Source organism: Podarcis vaucheri (assembly GCF_965113315.1).
Source record: "Podarcis vaucheri genome assembly, chromosome: 12".
Lineage (NCBI taxonomy): Eukaryota > Metazoa > Chordata > Lepidosauria > Squamata > Lacertidae > Podarcis > Podarcis vaucheri.
The window spans coordinates 15,410,955-15,428,409 of NC_138750.1; the positions used below are offsets into that span (position 1 = coordinate 15,410,955).

The window sequence follows — 17,455 nt, forward strand, 5'->3', positions numbered from 1 at the left end:
TCCTCCTCCTCCTCCTCCTTCTTCTTCTTCTGGATCCACACATCCTTCCACAGTGGGGACATAGGTTTCTGGGCAGGAGTTGATCACAGTGAGTGTTTGCCAAGCGTGCCTTCCTCTTAGCACGTTTCTCCCTTTCATCTTGAATTTGAGTGTCTTCAAAGCCCACGACACCTCGGGTAAAGGCTGCTCTCCAACTGGAGCGCTCAAAGAGTGAGACACGACTAAACCACAACAACAACAGGGTTCGAAATTCACCAAGTACATTCTGAATCTTGCTTTCAGCCACTTGCGACCAAGTGAAGATCGCCAGGCGCCAGGATTGTGCCCGACGTCTCCACCATCTGGAGGCGCATGCCTGGACATTCTTGGATCTTGACTGCTTCCACACACTAGCATCACATCCTTTCGAATTCTATCTGTGGTACTTTATCTACACAATCAGAATGAATTTCAGGAACCCAATGTCGTATTGAAAAATACAACGTTCAAGCCGTCTGGCCCAAACATGGCAACTGTAACCCTGGTTTAAGGAGCCATTTGGCGCCTAGATGATATATCTGAGCTTCTAACACTTCTAACACCTCCATAACTCTCTTCCAAAGAAAACCACATAAAACTCAGGTAATCGTTGCAGCCCTTGTGTTTCTTACTGCTCTTGAGAAGTGGATCAAGCTTAACAACATCATGATTTTACCACCTCATTGTATTTTGTTTGGGTTGAGCAGAAAATTTGAACTACTCAGGGAAGAAGAAATTAATTTTTATTCCCACCACCTCCTAGTTTTAAAGTATCTATGCATGGGTCATTTGTCTGTTTGGTTGTAAGTCACTTTGGGTTGCCCTGGGCAAGACAAAGCAACTAAGAAACTTAATAAATGAATAAAATATTATGCATTTCAAAATGCCAACCTTAAATAAATATCAGTGCAGGTTTCCTCTGCTTTCAGCCTCAACAGGCTACAGATGAGGATGATCAAGTTTTAGTGAGTCCTTGATCCTGACGCCACTAAAATCCATGACCAGAGCAGTTGATTAAACTAATAACTTGTCCAAACCTTTGACTGAATGTGAGAAACAGTGTTCGCTTAAGGAGTAAAGTTCTTCTGATGGCCATTTTGATACAGTCCATTTCATCCAAATTGTGAATGAAGAAACAAGGCATGTGACTGATGTTCACTTGATTTCAGATAAGCCACCTGTCATGGCATTAATTGGCACATGTTTTTTTTTTGGCTACTTAGGATGGTTTAATTCTCGTTGCAAATTTTGAAAGTTGTTCTTGCATTTCAATTTCCTCTTTCCTAGCCCCACCCCCTTGCAATGTGCATTCTCACACCTCAAAGAACCTGATAAATAGGAGGCAGCTTCCTTCAGCCCAGTCAGAAAAACGTGGGACCGGCCGCTCCTGCCTGTGCAAATCTTACAGAAGCAAAAACCCAGGAGAAACCATGAGCAAAGCAGCTGGTAAGTACATAAAGGATGTTTAGTTCTCCTCGAATTGATTTCTTCTATCTGATAGCCCTGGGTAACACAACCTGCAATGAAATGATTTTATGAGTTTACTGCTGAGGATTTATGGGCACATCAGCCCCTGAGATTTAGAGCCAATACCTATAATTGTTTAATAAATGTTGGAGTGCTGCTCTTTGATCTTCAGATAACATGGGTATAATGCCCTTTACGTTTGTGTCCCTATGCTATATACTCTACAAGAACTAACAGACCCATTAAAAAGCCTGTGAGGTTCATGCAGTGCTTTTTTCCCCTTAAAAATTGTTGAAGGGTACTCTCCTTTTCCTACTCTTGTTGAAATACTGCCCCTCAATGAGGCCAAACTTAGATCCACAAAATGTTTAGGGGTATGTGTACACCCACATTCCCCAAGAAAAAAAAGCACTGGGTTCATGTATATTAAAGGTAAAGGGACCCCTGACCATTAGGTCCAGTCGTGACCGACTCTGGGGTTGCGGCGCTCATCTCACTTTATTGACCGAGGGAGCCGGCGTACAGCTTCCGGGTCATGTGGCCAGCATGACTAAGCCGCTTCTGGCGAACCAGAGCAGCACACTGAAACGCCGTTTACCTTCCCACCAGAGAGGTACCTATTTATCTACTTGCACTTTGACTAAGTTGGCAGGAGCAGGGACTGAGCAACGGGAGCTCACCCCGTCGCAGGGATTCGAACCGCCGACCTTCTGATTGGCAAGCCCTAGGCTATGTGGTTTAACCCACAGCGCCACCTGCGTCCCTTCATGTATATTACTATGTAGTAAAGGTCCTATTTTCTTTTTCTTTTTTAATGTTTTTATTAGCCATTTCAACATAACAAATTATCAAAACATATCATATACATTATTTTCCCCCTCCCCCCTCAAGCCCTCCCTCCCCCCAAAAAACTTCCCTCAGCGCCTCTCTCTGATTTCTCAGCACATATTATTCTCTGCATGTTATGAAATTATACATCTCCTTACATTATCTATCTGCCATGTTATCAACCAATAAATTTGTGTATGTTTATTCAAGACCTGCCAAGGAATCAAATTCATTTTGTTGCCTTTTAGATAATTTGTAAAAAAGCTCCCATTCTTAAAGTCACAGTAGTCCTCGTCCCGCAATTTGTATGTCAATTTAGCCAGCTCTGCGTAGCTCATCAATTTTTATGGCCACTGTTTGTTGGGATTTCCTCGTTCTTCCATCCTTGTACTATAAAGGAAACAGGGTAAAGGTCCTATTTTCTTATCAGCATGACTAATAGGTTTTTAATGGTTTTATGAGCATGCATGCCAAGTAAAAAGCAAAAAAGAAAACAGGAAGCATTTAATTAAAGGCACAGTTGCTCTTTGAAACTGCAGTAGTGCTTTCCTGTACATACTACTGCTGTGTTTTATTGCAAAAATAAAATCAGGGTTTTTTGGAGGGGAGAATTGGGGGGGGGATGCAGAAAACACTATAATTGTCACAATGACATTGCGTGGATTTTCTGTAAAAAAATTAGGAGCCGGTTGTGGCAATTCCAGAGAAATGGCTAGAGTAGAAGTAACCTGTCTTTCACATAAGCACATCAAAAGATGAAGAGAGGCTCAAAAGCACACCTGAAATCTGCCCATGGAGAATACAAGCTTAAGCGTCCATTGACGTAGAAAATAATTTCCCGGTGTTGACAGTGTACGCAGTTTTTGAGGAGCAGATCATGCATGACTAGCCATAGAGAATAAATTCCTCTTGTACACATTTCCCCCTGCCAAATTATTACCCCTTGTTTCCTGTTCTTGTTTGCTTAACAGAGAAGAAAGCCTTTTTATTTCCTTTAAAAGGAACTTCTCCACTTTGTAATGAGCAAACAATTGCGGTAGGCATTTGATTAGAGGATATTTCTGGGGCACCTTTATTATTTTCTGCGTTCCTTCAGCTGTGGTGATATTACCATATTGGCCTGAATATAAGCCTTACTACTTCTTTTTTCAAAAATTCCGACCGTGAAACGTAAAAGTGCAGCTTAAATTCACAACCTTGCAAAAATGGGCTTGTTAAGTTGTGGGCAAACATATCAGACGACACAGCGATTCTTCCAAAGCAGCTCTCTATTTGTAAGCTGGAACACAACTAAACTGAGGAGCTCAGTCAGCCTGCTTATATAGAGCTCCAGAACAATGTAACTATTGCCATTTTCTTGGATCGTGTCCCATGGTGTTGCCTGGACAGCTTCAGGCGCAACCAATGCTCGGGCTGTCTCAAACACCTCAGGCCCACAGAGGCTGAGGAATAGGCCCCGCTTACGCTCCTGTGATACTTGCGTCAGCTCGTTGGCTTGGAGGTAGCAGTCGAACCGAGCGAGGTAGGAGTCGCATGATTCAGAGGCTGGTGCAAACAGCAGTAGAGGCACAAGTGATAATAATTCAAAAATATAGTTGCGCTTTTACTCTTGCAAGATTGACTACACTGCCTTCAGCTGTACTTGAGGGACGATTCCAAAAAATTACACTGGAAAAACGATTATGTCCCTGTGGAGATGGCAGTACCGATTTGGTGGCGCATGTCCTTCTGGCTTGCACTTTTTATAAAGATTTGAGGAATGAGATTATCACCCCTCTTTTACTGTCCATTCCGGGTCGCCCAACCACTGCCACAGCGTCCTTTCTCTTGGCAGATCAGGATGAACAGGTGACAGCAAAGGTTGCAAGGCTTTTAGTCAGGGCAATTCGAATAAGATCCATTATTTGACTATTGATCCAAACCCCAAAAATGTATTTTATATAATTGACTTTTTACCTTTATCTTCTGTATACCACATTTTGTTTGTTCTATTGCTATGGCTGAAGGCTGATGCAAATAAAGATTCATTCATTCATTGCATTGCATTGCTAAAACCTACTCCTGTAGGTTTCTGCTGCTAAAGACAGCGAGTCAGTCTTTGCCCATAAAAATAGAAAGCATGCTTAAACTTTCTGCTAGTGTTAATAAATGTCATCGTAAACGGAATGAAAGATTTATATTCTGTCTTTGATTGAGTGACACAAGCAAATCATACTTTCTGTCCCCATCGATCCACTATGTTAAAGTAGAACCTAAGATTCTATCCAAAGATGTCATAAATATTGCCTAGAAATGTAACTTTGAGAGATGTTTTAATAGGTAAATCTGTTTTATAGCACGTATTTTTGAAAACTGCTAATTTTATTTATATTTGGTGGGGGTGGTTAACTTGTTTCTAACATCTGGTTTTATTGGTAATTTAATGCAGTGCTTTTTTTCTAAAAAAAATGTTTAGGGGTACTCTCATTTTGACTCAATTATAATCCCCCCCATTCCTTATTAAAATTTTGGTCTTCCTGATTTCTGATTCTACAGGATCATTTTTGCCATTTCGGCATAATCTATCAACTTAATCTGCCACTCTTCTCCGGCCAGGACTTTGTCCTCTTTCCATCCCATGGCCAATAATATCTGCGCAGCTTCGGTCGCATACATAAATAGTCTTTTCTGCTCCATTGGGATTTCGGCACCTAGAATTCCTAAAAGATAGGGTTTTGTAGAAAAAGTTACTTTAAACATTTTTTCCAATTAATTATATATCATTTCCCAAAATTCTTTTACTACCTTACATGTCCACCACATATGATGGAAGGTGCCTTCTTTTTCCTTACATTTCCAACATATATTTCACCCTGACTAATCCACTTTTCCAAACCCCACTGTAAAAAAATAATGTGTCTAACTCACAGCCAACTCAAGGTCAGATTGAGAGATTTATTAATGGGAGGTAAGAGGTAGCCTTTCAAAGTTAGAATGGTCAATATTTGCCTGCAAAGGTGTGCCTGTGTCTTTTAGTAACTGTACGGCAGGGAGACACGCAATAGTTAGCACATCTGTCATCACATCAATGCAACAATAGTTTAAAAAAGAAAGTGTTTGCTGTCCCCACTCCCTCTCTCTCTCTCTGTACACGTCTTAAGTGCCCTGGACAGGTACAGCTCTAAGAAGCAGGAAATTGCTCATCCAGAAATGAGAAATAAGGCCATGGTGCTTTTGTATTGTTTTTCCATGGCCACTTCTGCAACCAGCTCCTTGGGGAATCAGAATGCAAGTTTGGGCAGACCTAATACAACATCACCTGTTAGGTGTAAGCACAAAGATGGCATGGGATCATTTCTCTCTCCTTTGATATTAAGACAGCCTCGTAAAGGTGGCATCAAAAACTACAAACCTGTGTCATGTTTCTTACGCAGGTTTGTAATTTCAGTACTAAGGCACTGATACACTGATAGTAGTCTCTGTTTTTATGCAGTGGAGAGGAAGCCCCTTCCTCTGCGGCCAGCACAGAAACACAGGCTGCTAGCAGGGTAGTAAAAATATTTGCCTTCTCCTAAGCAGACTGGCATGGGACGTGGGTGGCGCTGTGGGTTAAACCACAGAGCCTAGGACTTGCTGATCAGAAGGTTGGCAGTTTGAATCCCCACAACGGGGTGAGCTCCCGTTGCTCGGTCCCTGCTCCTGCCAACCTAGCAGTTCGAAAGCACGTCAAAGTGCAAGTAGATCAATAGGTGCCACTCTGGCGGGAAGGTAAACGGTGTTTCCGTGCGCTGCTCTGGTTCGCCAGAAGTGGCTTAGTCATGCTGGCCACATGACCCGGAAGCTGTACGCCGGCTCCCTCAGCCAATAAAGCAAGATGAGTGGCGCAACCCCAGAGTCACACGACTGGACCTAATGGTGAGGGGTTGCTGCATCTCTCCTCCGCTGGCGTCCTGCGTTTCCATGCTGGGTACAAAGAAGGGATGCAGGTTTTAAACCACAGAGCCTAGGGCTTGCCGATCAGAAGGTCGGCGGTTCAAATCCCTGCAACAGGGTAAGCTCTCGTTGCTCTGTTCCAGCTCCTGCCAACCTAGCAGTTCGAAAGCACACCAGTGCAAGTAGATAAATAGGTACCACTGTGGTGGGAAGATAAATGGTGTTTCTGTGTGCTCTGGTTTCCATCACTGTGTCCCATTGCACCAGAAGCAGTTTAGTCATGCTGGCCACATGACTTGGAAAGCTGTCTTTGGATAAACGCTGGCTCACTTGGCCTGAAAGCGAGATGAGCGCCGCAACCCCATAGTTGCCTTTGACTAGACTTAACCATCCTGGGGTCCTTTACCTTTTGTAAGTTTATACATGTTGTAGCATTAACATTGCCTTTAAACTTCAGAAACCACCAAGCTGAATGAGACGCCAGCCTCCTCTAATACGCAGGCAAACATGAAAACCATTGCCCTAAATGGCCTCGGCCCAGTATACCTGAAGGAGCATCTCCACCCATCGTTCAGGCTGAGGTCCACCTCTGAGGGCCTTTTAGCGGTACCCTCATTGTGAGAAGTGAGGTTACAGGGAACCAGGCAGAGGGCCTTCTCAGTAGTGGCACCCGCCCTGTGGAACGCCCCCCCCACCAGATGTCAAGGAGATAAACAACTATCCGACTTTTAGAAGACATCTGAAGTCAGCCCTGCACAGGGAATTTTTAATATCTGGTGTTTTATTGTATTTTTAATATTTTATTGGAAGCCACGTAGAGTGGCTGGGGAGACCCAGTCAGATGGGCGGGGTATAAATAAATTATTATTGTTGATTGATTGATTGATTGATTGATTGATTGATTGATTGCTGCCTTCTTTGCCATCCTTTCCAGGTGATCCGCTGAAGGTTACTGGAATCGATTTTCTCCGAGAGCAGAATACCCGCCTCCATCACACCAGCGACTACAACAATAGCAGCCTGATTGTGAGACGTGGGCAATCTTTTGAGTTGAAGCTGACTTTAAGCAGGGAGCTGAACAACAATGACAAAGTCACACTGCAGCTCAGAATTGGTAAGCGAGCAAAACATGGCTTGATTCATCCCAGGTTGTCTAGGAATACAGCAGAGTAATTCAGACATTTATCCTTCAGAGATGCTATCAGGGTCAGGCAGACAAGGTGGGCAAGTTCAATAAAATTTGAAAGTATTTGTTTGGTTTCCTGAATGGCTTCCAAGGCGGATATTTTTATATGTTTTGAGAAGAGAAATGGAACTCAAGCGGGGAACCAGAGCGGGAGATCCATGTTGTCGTTTATTATTCCACTGATTTCCCAGGTAATCTCTTCCAGGTAGACTACCATAGAATCATAGATTGGAAGGGATCCTGTTATGTACGGAAGTTCTCACCCTGGGCCAGCAGGGGGATACTGTAGATAGTTATGCAAATAAGGGATCGAAAGTGACGTTCAGTGATTGGATAGTTTTAGAAAATTGTTACAGTTACATTGTACTGGAGCTCTATATAAGCAGGCTGACTGAACCCTTCAGTTGAGTTCTGTACTGGCCTGTGAATAAACAAGAGCTGTTTGAAGAATCGCTGTTGTTAAGTTGTGGGTTGACATAGCAGCCGGCACAGCGATTTCTTCAAGTAGCTCTTTTATTCTGGTAAGCTGGAAATAAACTGCCTGCGAACAGCTCAGCCGGCCTGTATTTATAGTCAGCCGGCTGTCAACATTGTAACAATAACAGCTCAGAGTTCCCGCCTAAAATAACGGACGCGGACCTGAGTGAAAACTATCTACAGACCTGAGTGAAAACTATATACAGTATCCCCCTGTTGGCCCAGGGTGAAACTACACTACATAACACCCCTCCCCACCGAGATAAGGCGTTAGTTACAATCGTAATGGTTTCCTTATATACAGCACTACGCGTAATGGTTCAATTAGGCACAAAAGCATATCGGTTACATTTCCCCTACTTAGACCAACAGTGATACCTGTCCAACAACATAGTCCTTTAAATAAGTTGGGCGCTTGGAAACTCTGCCAGACCGCCGGGGACTGGTAGCCAAGTCCGGAGGGCCACACAGTTCTCGCTGAGGCTGTGGTGCGACCCTAGGTGGCGTTGGAACCAACTCCCCTGGATCCGCTGCTGTGGGTGGAGCCTCCGCAAGTGGAGTGGTCTGAGTCTGTTCTGAAACGGCTTGGTTCGGCTCCACGCTGGCAGTTTGCGAGGGAGGTGTAGGTGGGGCCTCGCCATCTGTACGTGTCTCTTCCGGAGCCGCAAGCGCAGTTGGGGGCACCTCGGTAGTGTCCAAGTCCCCAACCCTGCGCCTAAGCTGGTCTATGTGCCGTCGCCACAAGCGTCCGTCTTCGAGTGCCACCTGGTATGAGCGAGGTCCAGTGACTCCCACTACTGTGGCTGGCACCCAAGGGATGTCCCCCACATAGTTCCGGGCAAAGACCTGGTTTCCTGGGACAAATGACCGTGGTGCGTTGGCACAGCCTGGGGGTTCAGCCACGGCAAAGTCTGGGTGTAGCCGGTCGAGCGGTGACCTGAGGCGGCGGCCCATAAGCAGTTCAGCAGGGCTCCTCCCTGTGGCCGCATGAGGGGTGATGTGTTGCACGAACAAGTATTCGGCGACCCGCTCATGCCAGTCTCCCCGGTCCAGGCGCGCCAGTGCCTCTTTTGTCGAGCGCACCATTCTTTCTGCTTGCCCGTTGCTGGATGGATGAAAAGGTGCCGTTAGGGCATGGCGGATGCCCAGTCCCAAAAGATACCGCTCAAACGTGCCTGACGTGAACTGTGGTCCGTTGTCAGAGACCAGGACATCAGGACACCCATGCGTTGCAAACAGGCCTCGCAGCACCCGGATGACAGCTTCGGTAGTGGTGGAGGGCATCAGGGCGACCTCCAGCCATTTGGAATAGGCGTCCACCACTACCATAAAGGTCCGGCCGTGAAAGGGGCCAGCCAGATCGATGTGCACCCTCGACCAGGGTGTCTTTGGCGTCTCCCAGGTGTGTCCCTTAGCTGCCGGTGGTGCAGGCCTCGACTCTTGGCACGCTTGGCAGGCGGACACCCAGGCAGTGATGGCATCGTCCATATTAGGCCACCAGACGTAACACCGAGCCAACGCCTTCATTTTGACAATTCCCGGGTGGCCAACGTGCAGAGCCTCCAGGACGCGCTGACGGAGTCCCTGGGGAATCACGACGCGGTCTCCCCACAGCAGACAGCCGCGATGAGCTGAGAGTTCATGTTGTCTGGTTGCGAAGGGCTGGAACTCCGATGCAAAAGGCCCTTGTGGCCACCCCCTCCACACCCAGTTGAGCACCCGGCTGATGGTGCGATCCTGGGCAGACGCGGAGGCCACAGTGGCAGCCGATACAGGCGCTGTCGGAAGATCCTCAATCAGAAGGAGCGATGAAGCTGGAGCCGGGTCTTCCACAAATGCTGGAAGAGGGCAACGGCTGAGGGCGTCGGCATGGCCCATCGATTTCCCCGGGCGATGGATGAGCCGGTAGTGGTAGGCAGCCAGGAAAACAGTCCATCGCAGCATGCGTGGTGAGAGGACCGGTGGAGTTGGACGATCACCGGCGAGGAGGCCCAGGAGTGGCTTGTGGTCAGTGATGAGGTCAAAAGTCCTGCCATAGAGGTATTCATGGAACCTCTTCACTCCAGCCACAAGTGCCAATGCCTCCTTGTCGAGCTGGCTGTAATTCCGTTCCGTCGGAGATAGTGTCCTGGAAAAGTAGGCGAGCGGTGCTTCTCTTCCATCTGGAAAACGGTGACTAAGGACAGCACCGATGCCAAAAGGTGAGGCGTCGCAGGCAAGGACCAGCGGCCTGGATTCACTGTACTGTACCAGCACACTGTCTGAAGAAAGGAGAGCCTTGACCGCGCTGAAGGCCGTCGTCTCCCGATGACCCCAGGCCCAAGGCGTCTTAGTGCTAAGGAGTCGGTGAAGAGGCTCAGCCACTGTGGCTTTGTGGGGCAGGAACATGTTATAAAAGTTCAGCAGCCCCAGGAATGCCTGCAACTCCGTTTTGTTTTTTGGGGTGGGGGCCTGCTGGATAGCGCGGATCTTGGATGTGGTTGGATGAAGGCCGGAGGCATCGATAAGATAGCCCAGGAACTCTACCTGTGAAACGGCAATCTGGCACTTCTCCCTCTTTACCTTGAGCCCGGCCTCCTGGAACCTGGTCAGCACGGCACGGAGGCGCTCGAACAGCTGCTGGTGTGAGTCTGCAGACACCAAGACATCATCAAAATATGGTACCACGCCCGGAAGCCCTTGCAGGAGACGCTCCATAAGGCTTTGGAAGATGCCAGGAGCCACACTCACCCCGAACTGCAACCGGCGGCAACGGAATGCCCCCCGGTGGGTGACGATCGTCTGGGCCTCAGCAGTGGCATCATCGACAGGCAGTTGTTGATAGGCTTGGGCAAGGTCCAGCTTAGCGAAGACCTTACCCTCACCCAAGGAATGCAGCAGGTGGTGGACAACAGGAACCGGATAAGCGTGCTGCTGAAGTGCCTTGTTAATCGTGCACTTGTAGTCAGCGCAGATTCTCACCGACCCATCTGGCTTGACAGGCGTGACGATGGGGGTTTCCCACTTTGCGTGGTCAACCGGCTCCAAAACTCCTTGGGCGATCAGTTTGTCCAGTTGTTCGTCCACCTTAGCCTTGAGAGCAAAGGGAACCCGGCGTGGCTTTAGCTTGATGGGGGCGACTTGTGGATCAAGGCTAAAGGAGATGGGCGTACCTGTATATTGCCCCAAGGTGCCGTCAAAAACCTCGGCAAAGTCTTTGACCAGACCCTCAGTCTCTGCGTTAGAGATGCAGTTGATGCCGGTGATTTCCAGGCCGAGGGCATCAAACCAGTCTAGCCCTAGGAGGCTTGGCCGCTGACCTTCGACCACCACCAACCGGAGCAGGCCCGAAAAATCCTTGAAGGCAATCCGGAACCGGCCAACGCCTACCACGGGAATGTCGTTTCCCTGGTAGTCTCTCAGGTGTACGCGGTGAGAGTCGAGTTGCCTTTTGGACACTCTGGGTACCATTCTTTTGAGGGTGCTCCATGACACGATGGACAGGGCAGACCCGGTGTCGATCTCCATGTCACATGGAGCTCCTTCAATGAGCACCGTGACATTCAGCTTGCGTCGCGTCGACGAGTCGGTTTGGCCAATTGTGGTTCCAGACGGGCAGCGGCAGTTGATGAGAGCGAAACAACTTTCCTTGGCAGACTGGAGTGAAGACTTGGACTTGCAAGTCGATGAAGGGGGGGTGTCAGACGGAGCCGATCGGCAGACCTTAGCGATGTGGCCCCTTCTGGAACACTTCCTACAGATGGCGTCTCTGAATCGACACTTGGCACGGGAATGGTTGCCTCCGCAGCCAGCACATTCCGGTTGGCCCTTGGAGTTCTGTTGGAACTTCCTGCGCTCCCGCTTTGTCTGGTGCACATCATCGTCTTCACTGGAGGATGCCTCATCACTGCTGGCCTCTTCATGATGCACCGGAACTGGCTCCCTAGCAAGACGCGGGCTGCTGGACTTGCGGATCTCCTGAGCGGAGCGTTCAGCAGCTTCTGAGGCCACAGCCTCCTCAATGGCTTTCTGTAGCGTGAGGTCTGGCTTGGCTAGGAGACGCCGTTGCAGATGGATGTCCCGGACCCCGCAGACGATTCGATCCATCAGGGCATCGTCTAAGTCTCGGAACTCACAGTGCATTGCAGCCTGTCGCAGGGCGGTGGTGTAGTTGTTGATTGACTCCCCCTCTGCCTGGTTCCGGTGGTAGAACGCATGGCGGGCAGCAATCTTGGACGGCTTTGGTGCGTAGTGGCTGCGGAGCTTCTCTTGGATCGTGTCCCATGGTGTTTCCTGGACTGCTTCAGGCGCAACCAATGCTCAGGCCGTCTCAAACACCTCAGGCCCACAGAGGCTGAGGAATAGGCCCCGCTTCCGATCCTTTGATACTGCTGTCAGCTCGTTGGCTTGGAGGTAGCAGTCGAACCGAGCGAGGTAGGAGTCCCATGATTCAGATGCTGGCATAAACGGCGGTAGAGGCACAAGTGAAGCCATGATTCCGATGCCGGCGTGAAGGGCGATGGATGGAACACAGTGCTCCAGCCAGAACAGTCAGCTCTGAATTGGTTCTGCCCAGTGATTTCGCTCAGTGATTTCGCTCTGTGATTCAGCTCAGTTCAGAGGCTGGCCGCATCTGGCTGTGCTCTGATGTCCATCCATCCCATCCTCGTCGCCAGTGTTAAGTTGTGGGTTGACATAGCAGCCGGCACAGCGATTTCTTCAAGTAGCTCTTTTATTCTGGTAAGCTGGAAATAAACTGCCTGCGAACAGCTCAGCCGGCCTGTATTTATAGTCAGCCGGCTGTCAACATTGTAACAATAACAGCTCAGAGTTCCCGCCTAAAATAACGGACGCGGACCTGAGTGAAAACTATCTACAGACCTGAGTGAAAACTATATACAGTATCCCCCTGTTGGCCCAGGGTGAAACTACACTACATAACAGCTGTGTCGTCTGATATGTTCACCCACAACTTAACAGATCCCAAGGGTCTTCTAGTCCAATGTGGGAATCTCAACTAAATCTCTTCCAGGAACTGATCACATTGAGAGTTGCTTGGCTTTAGCAATGTAACAATATCATAATCTTTGAAGCCACGCTACTCCTTGAGTACAGAAAGAACAACACACACTGCTAAGCTTTTAATTTTTCTAAGGATTAGAAACAGGAACGCTTTGTTTAATTGAGGGTTTTGTGATTCTACATCAGATGCCAAATTGTGTGGTAAAGAGATGGTGAATACAATGTACTGCTTACCTCCTGGGACTGTTGTATTAGAGGAAACACACAAGCCACTTAGCAAAATTATTTTGCACCCTTCTCTGCGCATTAGAAAATGCTTCAGAGATGGGGCCTAAAACCAAAGGCTATTGTCATATTCACTGCTGACACTTTTTTGGAATTTATTGATGTTGTTCTTTTTGAATTTATGTCCTTCCAGGTGAAAAACCAATGCAGTCCAATGGGACTCTTCTATCCATGAATGCAAGATCAGGACAGACAGATCAATCCTGGAATGCCAAGATTTGTCAAACAAATGGGAAGGAGGTACATATGTTTGGGATAGCCTAGACTGAAATGGCCATTTACATTTTATGGCCACCACACAGAAGGTGGTTTAAATTGCTCTTCAGGGTGAATGTCATTTCCGGTCCAGACGTTTCACTACGGTATTTTATTTGTGATACCCTTCATGATATCCAGAATGTGTTATAGGGGTGTTCAAGGGACCCAGGTAATCAAGACCCTGAGTTCAGTTGCGTTTCAACTTGGGGGGGGGGGAGCCCTGTTTCTATGTGTGGTAGGACTTCTGAGAGATGTCCCTTCTGTAAGTTACACGTGAGTACTCAGGGTGGCGCTGTGGGTTAAACCACAGAGCCTAGGACTTGCCGATCAGAAGGTCGGCGGTTTGAATCCCTGCAATGGGGTGAGCTCTGCCATCCCACTTTCCAGCTTCCATTATTTGCATCTCCTGTAGAAGAGGTTCAGTAGAACAGTTTCTTCTCTCTTTAACCAGAATATTTTTGTAATCTGCTTTGAGGTGTTTTTGTTTTTTGTTTTACAATCAATTGGTGTGTGAAGTTTATGAAATAAATAAATTGGGCAGATGTGTTTAATGTTAGTTTTACTTGTTCCGTATTTTCTGGAAGCTGTTTGTTTAATAACTAAGACACTAGACCATATGGACTAGGGTGTGTTCACATTTAAATGGAATAATGGGGATACTTAATTATCATGTACACTATTATAGCCCTATGATGTTCTTGTGTTTTTCTTAGTGCCGCATAGTTGTAACCAGTCCAGCAGATGCAATTATTGGAAAATATCTTCTAAATGTGATCACGGGACCTAGCGTTTATACTCCTGATAAAAAATGTGTCTACGTTTTGTTCAATCCCTGGTGCGAAGGTAATTCATGTGACCTAATGAGATTTCATTCATATTGCTATAATAGAAGGTTAACTTTTAAAAATGTGTCTCTTGTTTAGCTCTTTTCCTCATAAATGCAATGAAAGCTGGTTTTGCAGTGATTCTATGAGGTGTATGATATTTTTTAATGAGGTCATCAGGTTATGAAACTTCCTTCTGTTGATGCTCACAGTATAATTATTGCAACCCAGTTTAAACGTAAGCAGGGGTACATTTCAACACCCTGAAAAATTGCCCATAAAACCCTGCCTGTGGGACATTTAAAGCACATGATGTCTCTCATGGAATCTTTCCCCTCACAGGGCCACCATTCCTAGAACCATTAAGAAACTACAGTTCCCAACATTCATCTGCTTTGAATGCTGTGGAGACAAGAGTTTTATTTAGCATTCTCTTGGGATGAGTGGATAACAACCGCTCTGTTCCAATAATGTGTTTGAAAATATTGTGCTTGTGAATGAACAGAGCCAGTAGTAGGAGGCGGGTATAAATGGCATAGTTGCTACTGGGGATCTGATCTGTTTTATTGGCTGTCTGCTTCGCAGCCAAATTTACCTCACGTTAAACCGCCACAAAAGGGTCATGCTTTCAGCATGCACAACAGTTGGCAGAAATAGTTCTGAAAAGCAGCAATATTTCCCCCTCTTTCTGGTGTGCATGCTCCCATTCACCCACTCTCAAACTCAGTGGTGTTTTTCTAGAAAAATAGGTGCCATAATTCACCATGAACGGCTCCCTTGCTATAATGGCAATGGCGCCCACCTGAGAGGTGCCAGAACTGAGTTCCAGAGAGTTCCGGCTTGGGGAAAAAAGCCCTGGTCAAACTAAGGCTCAGCCCTTACCCAGATGGGAGCTGTTTCTGGAGAAAAGCCACGTCCCGTGTGTGCGCACAGGAGTGAGTTAGGCAGCCTGTTCCCCGAGTCATGGATGGAGTGAGTCCAGCAGAGGCAGATTCTTTTTTCCTTTTCTTTTTGGGCAAATATTTTTATAGAAAGTTTTCAACGTGAGGTACAATAAAGCCAAACAAATCTTTATAAAAGGGGAAAGATACAGAAAAGCCAAACAAAAGAAAGAAAGATCAAAAACCAAAAAATAAAGAGGCAAGGGATAAAAGAAACAGAGAGAGAGAAAGAGAATGAAAAAGAAAGAAAAAGAAAGAAAGAAAGAAAGAAACTACAGTGGATGCTCAGGTTGCGAAAGTGATCCGTGCGGGATGCATGTCCGCAACCCGCAGTATCCGCAACCCGCAGCAGCGGGTCTGCGCACACGTGGGTAGCGATTCGGTGCAACTGCGCATGTCCAAAGCGGGATTTAGCGCTTCTGAGTATGCACAACCACCGAAACCCAGAAGTAACCCGTTCCGGTACTTCCAGGTTTTGGTGGTCCGCAACCCAAAAAAACCTGAAGCGTCTGTACCCAAGGTATGACTGTAACTAACTAACTAACCAGTGTGGTGTAGTGGTTAAGAGCGGTAGTCTTGTAATCTGGTGAACCGGGTTCGCGTTTCCGCTCCTCCACATGCAGCTGCTGGGTGACCTTGGGCCAGTCACACTTCTCTGAAGTCTCTCAGCCCCACTCACCTCACAGAGTGTTTGTTGTGGGGGAGGAAGGGAAAGGAGAACGTTAACCGCTTTGAGATTCCTTCGGGTAGTGATAAAGTGGGATATCAAATCCAAACTCTTCTTCTTCTAACTAACTCTCTATCACAATATAATTTATCCATATACGGAAAAGTAGACCTTTCTCAGCTCTCACCTGGGAACTTCTGTTTCTCCCCCCAGCCTCCCACCCTGGGGGATCCCTTTTTCTCTGTCTCCCACACTAAGCCCCTCATCATTCCCCTTGTCGTCTCTATGTGTATGTCTTTGTCAGTCCAAGATAGAGGACTTCTAAAAGTTAAAAATAAAACCAGCTAAGTTAAGGGCAAAAAAAGAGGGGAAAGTAAAGAAAAAAGAGTCAGTGTCTCTTGGGCTTGCTAATCTGAAGGTCTGCGGTTCAGATCCACTCAACAGGGTGAGCTCTTTTCCTGGACTTAACTGTCCAGGGGTCCTTTATCTTTGTTATTAAATGCTTTTCTTCTAGAAAAACATGTTGGTACTTCATACCGTTGAGTATCCCCAGAAAAAAAGCACTGAACATACTTTATAATGAGAAGAAGAAATACATATAGCGGGCCATTTTTTTAATGTGGGTGGGATCCATAGCTGGGACTGGAAAGCCAGAACGCAAATTGATAGTTTTGAGCCCATCAGTGTTCTTATCTGTCTATCCATCAGTTTCTTACTGTCTGAAAGCCGCAAGTATGTCGTTTGCCCAGTTTCTCCCCAGTTAGACTTCCTGAAAAAAAGAATTAACACACACACACATTTTCTTTAGCGGATTCTGTCTTCATGCCTGGTGATGCTGAAAGAGCAGAGTACGTGCTCAACGACACCGGCTATCTCTACGTTGGATCAACAAAAATGATACGTGGAAGACCTTGGAATTTTGGGCAGGTAAAGACTCGCATGTTTCTCTTTCTGTCTGGATGTAAGCAGGTTGCAATTTCTGTGTGAGGTTCCAGCAACCGCAAACAAAGCCTTGGAATCCTGTTTAGGCTTGGGGTTGTTTGTTTTTTTGAGATGGGAGGAGAGGAATTTCAGGAGCGGGGGCATGGGGAGGGGGGGGAAAGGACATCTTCACTTGTTGCACTAAAACGATCAGTTGCCCAATGATTCCTCACATAAAATATAATATCTAAATTCCAATAGTCGCGAGCAGAGGATCCCGGCGCCAGCGGCAAACCACTATGTACAGCGCATGTACGGCGTCGCACCCATGCACTGTAACAATGCTGCACATGCACCGTGCATAGTGGTTTGTTGCTGGCGCTGCTCAAGCGCCGTACGGACAGCGGTGGGATCCCTCCGTCGCCACTACAGCCGCATGTAGAGGAACCTCCGCGGCTGTAGTAGCGACGGAGGGATTCCTGGAGCGGCGGCGCCGGCAAACCGCTATGTGCAGCGCATGTGTGGCGTCGCTATGTACGGTGCATGCGTCATGCATAGCGATGTTGCACATGCGCCCTACGTAGCGACGCCCCACCCCGGGTGTCACAACGCCTTCGTTTGCCCCTGTTTTTAGGGTAGCCCCAAGTTACTTCCAGGCACTCAAAAACCT

At 47.2% G+C, this 17,455-nt stretch overlaps 1 protein-coding gene across 1 annotated transcript in view; it reads left to right on the forward strand.

Moving 5' to 3' along the window:
- The first annotated feature begins 20 nt into the window (after positions 1-20).
- The window catches only part of TGM4 (transglutaminase 4), a 32,026-nt gene continuing 14,591 nt past the window's right edge, over positions 21-17,455 (forward strand). The window contains exons 1-6 of the mRNA XM_082193025.1: positions 21-88; positions 1,306-1,464; positions 7,160-7,339; positions 13,308-13,414; positions 14,146-14,275; positions 16,673-16,791. Of these exons, the coding sequence (XP_082049151.1) occupies positions 1,449-1,464; positions 7,160-7,339; positions 13,308-13,414; positions 14,146-14,275; positions 16,673-16,791 (552 nt within the window). The 5' untranslated portion in view covers positions 21-88; positions 1,306-1,448. The remainder of the gene's footprint in view (positions 89-1,305; positions 1,465-7,159; positions 7,340-13,307; positions 13,415-14,145; positions 14,276-16,672; positions 16,792-17,455) is intronic.